This window comes from Myotis davidii, unplaced genomic scaffold (genome assembly GCF_000327345.1).
Source record: "Myotis davidii unplaced genomic scaffold, ASM32734v1 scaffold132, whole genome shotgun sequence".
Taxonomy (NCBI): domain Eukaryota; kingdom Metazoa; phylum Chordata; class Mammalia; order Chiroptera; family Vespertilionidae; genus Myotis; species Myotis davidii.
Genome location: NW_006285258.1, coordinates 3,538,107 through 3,545,173, shown reverse-complemented (window position 1 = coordinate 3,545,173; position 7,067 = coordinate 3,538,107). Strand labels below are relative to the sequence as shown.

The 7,067-nt window shown below is 40.8% G+C and overlaps 2 protein-coding genes across 5 annotated transcripts in view; one reads left to right on the top strand and one right to left on the bottom strand.

Moving 5' to 3' along the window:
• COPS2 (COP9 signalosome subunit 2) overlaps positions 1-431 on the bottom strand; it is a 33,128-nt gene extending 32,697 nt beyond the window's left edge. The window contains exon 1 of one of the 3 annotated variants that reach the window (XM_006756024.2): positions 309-431. In XM_006756024.2, coding sequence (XP_006756087.1) covers positions 309-362 — 54 coding nt within the window. In that variant the 5' untranslated portion in view covers positions 363-431. The remainder of the gene's footprint in view (positions 1-308) is intronic. The other 2 variants (XM_006756025.2, XM_015558946.1) reach the window with 2 other exon arrangements.
• A 52-nt stretch (positions 432-483) lies between these two features.
• GALK2 (galactokinase 2) overlaps positions 484-7,067 on the top strand; it is a 146,099-nt gene continuing 139,515 nt past the window's right edge. Inside the window, exon 1 of one of the 2 annotated variants that reach the window (XM_006756021.2) lies at positions 484-820. In XM_006756021.2, the coding sequence (XP_006756084.1) occupies positions 801-820 (20 nt within the window). In that variant the 5' untranslated portion in view covers positions 484-800. Of the gene's footprint in view, positions 821-6,461; positions 6,685-7,067 lie in introns of those variants that run through there. The other variant, XM_006756020.2, reaches the window with a different exon arrangement.

The window sequence follows — 7,067 nt, the reverse complement described above, 5'->3', positions numbered from 1 at the left end:
GAGGTAGCGGCCCCGAGAACCGGGCGCCGAAGGCCTGAGGCGTCCGAGTGAACGAGGGAGGCGACCGGACTAGGAGCGCAATGCTCCAGACCCCCTACGCTGCCTCCCCTCCCCTCCCCTCCCCCATGCAGGAGCAGCAGGGCCCCGGCCAGTGCGGGAATGGGGAGGAGGTAAACCCGTCCTGTCACTGCACCTGGAGAAGTTGGAAGGAGCACATGTTTTACGGGGAGAGGCCGCGGCCGCCCCGGCCCTGGCCCCTAAAGACAGAAACCCCCTCCAGCCCCAGAGGTCCGTCGCCTGCGCCTCACCAGGTCGTAGTCCTCCTCATCATCGCACATGAAATCATCTTCCATGTCAGACATCTTGGCCGGGAAAAGGGGGAGGGGGAGGAGAAATTGGAGACAACCTCCTCCCACAATCCTCCGCGGTTCAGAGGCGTCACTCCCAGCTTCTCGTCGCCTTCCCGTCGCTCTTAGAGGAGATGAATGTTGCCTTCCGGAACTAACGCGCTCGGCTTTGAGAGGTTTCGCTACGACCCCAAAAGGGAGCGCACCGCTCGCTCTTCCTGCGAAACGGTTGGTGCCTTAGCAACCAAACCTAGCAACTGGGGCCGAGTCTGGTGCTGCGGAGCTCAGCTGAAGAAGGGTCTTGGAAACTGCATTCGCACACATCGCGCCGTTTCCAGCCTCCTAGGCGAGGGAACGGTCCCCTCCCTTGCCTGGGGTTCTGGAACCATCTCATTCTGGTGAAAATAAGAGGCAGTCTAGGACCAGAAGCCTTTCGCGGAGAAAAGGGGTGACATGCCCATCCTGTATGACAGGTAGTATGATTTCTGCCATCATTATTTACATGCGTTTTTAGCCCGCACATTGTGGTGGGTGTTCCTGTGAATTCTGGAAACTTTTTCAGCAGTAGAGTTTACACGAAATGTTTGTTGTATTTGTAGTGGGCAAAAACGATTCTGTGGATATCCCAAATTAGTTAAGCATCGATCAACTGAGGCGCCCCAGGTCTTATTCAATTGTTCAACGAATTATAAACTGACCTTTACTGCCCTTAGGACCAAATTAAGGTAGCAGTTAACGACTGGTTTTTTAAAATGCATTATTACACAAAGTCATTAGCATGATCCGAAACAAGAAAATGAAATAAAGGGAAAAAACTGCTTCTAAAACAACACATTCCATATAAACGTCCAGTTCTGCCCACTTAAGTCCACAAATTTTATATAGTAATAGCACAGATATAATTTCGGGCTCTTTTTGTTACATACCTAGTTATGTAACAGCGTAAAGCATGTGGACAATATGTTATTGAGAATGATTATTTTAATGGTTGTTTAATAATCTCTCTGTTGAATGAACCAATGCAACTTAAATTACTTAAGCTGACATTTTGATACATTTAGAACTTTGCAAACATAACACTATTTTAAACAATCTTGCAGTTAATAAATTCGTCATTTTATTTTGTCTTAGAAAAAAGTCAAAGGAGGATAGAGGCTGGATTTTTTTAGTAATCACTTGAATCGACATTTTTGGTCATGGTTCTTAAAAGTCCTATAACAATAACACTGCCTAACATAACAAAATTTTCCTAATAGTCTTTTCCTGCCAATGTCTTATTATAAGACATTTCAAACATACAGTAAAATTGAAAGAAAAGTCCAGTTAACATGTGTATTCCCACTATCAGCCTTATTTGTGTGTGTATGTATTTCCTGAATCAATTAAAAATAAGGTGCAGAGCCCTAACTGGTTTGGCTCAGTGGATAGAGTGTTGGCCTGGGGACTGAAGGGTCATGGGTTCAATTCCAGCCAAGGGCATGTACCTTGGTTGTGGGCATATCCCCAGTAGGGGGTGTGCAGGAGGCAGCTGATCAATGTTTCTCTCTCATCGATGTTTCTAACTCTCTATCTCTCTCCCTTTCTCTCTGTAAAAAATCAATAAAATATATTTTAAAAAATGAATAAAATATATTAAAAAAATAAGATGCAGATATCATGACATATCACTCTTAAATGCAGCTATGTGTGTTTCCTAAAAATAAGGACATTTGCTTATGTAATCACAACATCATTATTACACTAAGGAATTAATCATTCCTTGTTATTATCTAGTAGCCAGTACATGTTTAAAATTTCCTTATTAAATATATAATTTTAGAATTGGAAGAGCCTTTAATGATATCACTTTAAAGTTCAAGGCTTCCCAAGCATAACAGTTCATTAAATTATAGCTTCCCAAACTCCATACCAGAGATTCTGATTCAGTAGATCTGGGGTAGAGCTCAGCAACCTGTTAACCTGTAACCTTAAAACAAAACAACATCTCCCTATAACTGGGGTGACTATTCATCCCAGTTTGCCTGGGCTAACAACCCTAGTTTAGTACTGTTTTCCCACAAAAATAATTATTAACATTTATCACTTCAGAAGTTTAGACAATAAATCACATGGTTACTCTACCTGAAATTAATAATTCTTCCTCAAAAGAGAAAATAGAATTCAAAGGTGGTCAAGAGATTTATTTGCTCAGAGTAATCAGAGCTATACAGTTTTGCTTTTTAGTCATTAATAATTTTGAAGTTATCAACCATGTACATAATGATTACATAATGTAAATGTATAAAAATTCATTTAGATTGAATTTATATAATTTGCTGCTTTTTAATGTAATTACTTACTTCTACAATAGAGAGAAAGAATTGTTCAAGTAAATCATACTATCCTTGGCCATCTCCAAATTTCGTAAACCAATCTGGAAATTGTTTAGAGCAGTTAAATAGGTCTTCACAGTACTTAAAGGCACACTCCTTGTGTACAAATAAACATGTTAATTAAGTAATCTTTCTTTGCCCGGAATGCCTTTTGTCCTTAAAAGTTCATTTAAATGTCACCTCATTTACACAGCTTATTCTGAATACTTTGTGCAGTTATGACATTCTTTTTCTTGATATCAATTTTACTCAATGGTAACTAATACATTTTTATTTTGATGGCGCATTGATGTGGATCTTGTGTTTTTTAAAGACATATTTAAAAGATTTGTTGAGCCCAAACCGGTTTGGCTCAGTGGATAGAGCATCAGCCTGTGGACTGAAGGGTCCTGGGTTTGATTCCGGTCAAGGGCATGTACCTTGGTTGCAGGCACATCCCCAGTAGGGGGTTTGCAGGAGGCAGCTGATCGATGTTTCTGACTCTCTATTCCTCTCTCTTCTTCTCTGTAAAAAATCAATAAAATATATTAAAATCACATTTTAAAAAATTTAAAAAAAGATTTGTTGAGGTATAATTTAGCAGCTTATTGAGGTACATTAAACTGCACATACTTAAAGTGTACAATTTGATGAATTTTGACATATGTGTACTCCTGTGAAACCATCACCACAACCAAGATAATAAACATATTTATCACTGCAGAGTTTCTTCATTGCCCCTTGGTAATCCATCTCCCTCCAGTTTTCCCAAGAAAACACTGACCTATTTTTTCACTATAGATAAGTTTACATTGTTTGGAATTTGTGAGCAATACTTTTTTTTAAAAAAAATTTATGTCAAGACAGGAAATACTTTCTAGAAATTGCACAAACAGAGTAACCTACAGAAATAACATTATTTCTGATAAATGACCTATGGTAGTGATTTTCAACCTTTTTCATCTCATGGCACACATAAACTAATTACTAGAGTTCTGCTGAACACCCAAAAAAATGTTTATGCCAATCTGACCAAAAATAGGTATAATTTTGATTTATTCACACGAGATGGCTATTGTATTGGCTGTTGTAATTTTTTAATTTGATAGTCTAAGGCAGTGGTCGGCAAACTCATTAGTCAACGGAGCCAAATATCAACAGTAAAACGATTGAAATTTCTTTTGAGAGCCAAATTTTTTAAACTTAAATTATATAGGTAGGTACACTGTTATTAACTTAATTAGGGTACTCCCAAGGCTTAGGAAGCGCCCCACTCAAGGGGCCAAAGAGCCTCATGTGGCTCGCGAGCTGCAGTTAACCGACCACGGGGAGGGGAAGAGGGCAGTGCTCCTGACTAAATAGTCAGGGATTGAATGTTTTAAATTTTTTTGCAGCACAACAGTGTGCCTCTTGTGGTACACCAGTTGAAAATTGCTAATCCATGGTCTTAGAGATGTAGTTTTGAAGGTAGAGGTGGGAACAGGAAACAGTGGAAATTTCTTGGAGGAAGTGATTCAAAATTAAAAAATAAATCCTCATCCAAGGATATTTTTTCCATTGACTTTTTTTTTTAAGAGAGAGCGGAGAGGAGGGGGAGGGGAGGGGAGAGGGAGAGAAACATCAGTGTGAGAAATACATCTATTGGTTGCCTTTCTCTGCGGATGCTTCTGCCACTGAACCAGCCAGGGCTGGAGGAAGTGATTTTTTAAGCCGAGACCTAACATATGTAGGAGTTGGCCTGAACACTCATGATTTTACTTTGAATTTGGATCAAGTTTTTGTTTTGTTAGATTTTGGTGCTTATTTTGTTTGTTACAATACTTTAATATCTAAACAGAAACAAATAACCTTTGAGGGGAAACAATGTTAAGTTTACTAATTAGATTTATGTTTAAGAATCTATCATAAAATGCTGTTAGCTTGTTAGCTTATAATTAAGACTCTAAACCAGCGGTTCTCAACCTGTGGGTGGCGACCCCTTTGGGGGTCGGATGACCCTTTCACAGTGGTCGCCTAAGACCAGTGGAAAACACATATATAATTACATACTGCTTTTGTGATTAATCACTATGCTTTAATTATGTTCAATTTGTAACAATGAAAATACATCCTACATATCAGATATTTACATTATGATTCATAACAGTAACAAAATTACAGTTATGAAGTAGCAACAAAAATAATTTTATGGTTGGGGGTCACCACAACATGAAGAACTGTATTAAAGGGTCGCAGCATTAGGAAGGTTGAGAACCACTGCTCTATAGGGTGCTTTCGAGTCTGTATCAGTTTTACTGAGACTGCACTAGAAATGTATGCAAGATCCAAACTAATACTTTGCCATCAGGTTTCATTTAACAAATTTAATATTTGGTCATCAAATACACATTCAGTAGAAAATATTCTTTTGTGAAACAGAGTTTCTATAGTCATTGCATTCATTTAAAAATATTATATGAGATGAGTTTGTTGGAACTAATAAAAACAATGTTTGCAAAGTTTAAAAAATGATCTTTCCTTTTCCATATTTATTGATGTTCCTAAAAGTTTTACTTTTTTTTTTTTACTTAGATCCTCTCCTTCTTCAAACCTATTTACAGAAGTGACCATAATGCCTCCCCTTACTCAAGAGTAAACCAGAATAAACACCATACTAGGATTGATTGGCGTTCAAAAAGATATAATCTCTTTATTTGCTAGTGATAAGGAGGGACTGAAATAATAGAAAGTAGTCCTGAGATCAGAGTAGCTTTGTTTCCATGATGTTCCACTTACAGCAACAATGCAAGCAGGTGCCAAAGGGCTGCAACCCTTTACTCCACTTTGATATCGTCAATTTGCACTTTAGCCGTCATCTCCAATTTTCCCTTCCCCACTGTAGACATGTAGAAATTCTGGAGTGACAACTTATTGAATCTCTCTGGGTTATGCTACTACCCTACTGTTTGTGTCGTGTTGGCCCAAACTTCCTCAGCTAGGGAACCTTGGGATAGGTGCATTACTAACTGCCCTTGCTTGTGTTTGATCTCAGCATTCTGGGGTAAAAAGTGCCCTAGAGAGTTAACAGACCTGAAGTTTAATTCAAGTTTTGCTACCAATTAGCAAGTCACTTCACCTTCCAGTCGTTCATTCAGTTCATCTTACCAATGGATTAAAAATCTAATTTGGGTGCTGGGTTTAGTTCCTACTCTCAAGTTGCTTACCTTGTAATGGTAGTGATGATGGAGGTGGTGACAGACAAAAAAAAAAATACCTGAGAAATTATGCAGAACTTGTGAGGGCTATGAAGGAGAGAAAACAGAGTGATGGGGTGGGGATGGTATGTTTTTTGATACAGGGCATCTAAGATTTCTCCACGTAACTGAAAAATGAAGGGGTTGAACTGGATGCTCGGGGCTCTTGCGGATTTAGACATGTTTTTCTTCTTTTTGCTATGTTTTCTAGGAAGGCCTACCAATGCATCCAGTCTGGAATAAATGCAAATGAGTTTAAATCAAGTGTTGCATCGATTTTATATTGCCTGATTTGGAAATAACCCACACAAGAGGCAATAACTAAACGTTTTGGAGTAGTTGCTGGTCATTAAAGAACAAAAGCCCTAACTTAACAAAAAGGCGGGGGGCGGGGGTGGGGCGCGGAGAGCGTAACCTGAGTCGCCAGCTTATAACTCTGTACTCACGCGGAAAGAGAATTTACTAAGTGCCCGGGGGCTGAACCTGACCGCTGCTGGGAGGGCGTGGAGCCCCACGGCCCAGGGAGGAGGAGCCAGAGGAGGGCGGACTGAAACAGCCACCTCAGCGAATCTGCAGGATTTCCGCAGGGTGGTGGGGCCTGTGTCGCCCGGAAGAAAGGGCTCCGGCCGCAGATGTCTTGTGATTACGTTGGGAGCCTTTTTTCACCAGTCGAAGCTGCCGAAGGAAGAAGGGTCTAGATATGGCCACGGAGGGCCCTGTCACGTGTCGAGTCCAGGTGGCAGAACATCCCAGGTGGGGGAGAGGAGGCGCCGCTGTTAGGGGGTGTGGGACCGCCTGGGTTGGCTAGGTGCAGACGGTGCCCGTGGCTTTGACTTCCCAGGGGCACCGCGCTTTCCCCTGGGAGGGAACAGAAGCCCTGAGATTTTTATGAGGCCGCGCCGCTGGGCTTGCAAGGAAGACCACGCGGCACTTTCCACCTTGACTCCTGCCAGGGATGTGTGTTTCTCTTCATCCGGGCAAATTCTTCTTTTTCCTGTCTTTCTCAGGGTGGTATACTCTTATGCAGGGCTTTAGCAGAAATACCCAAATTAACTCTAACCCCTTCCTCTCTTTGTCTTGCCTGCCGGCTGATAGTGCTTTTTAAGGTCTCCTTTCTAAAATATTCACTGAGAACG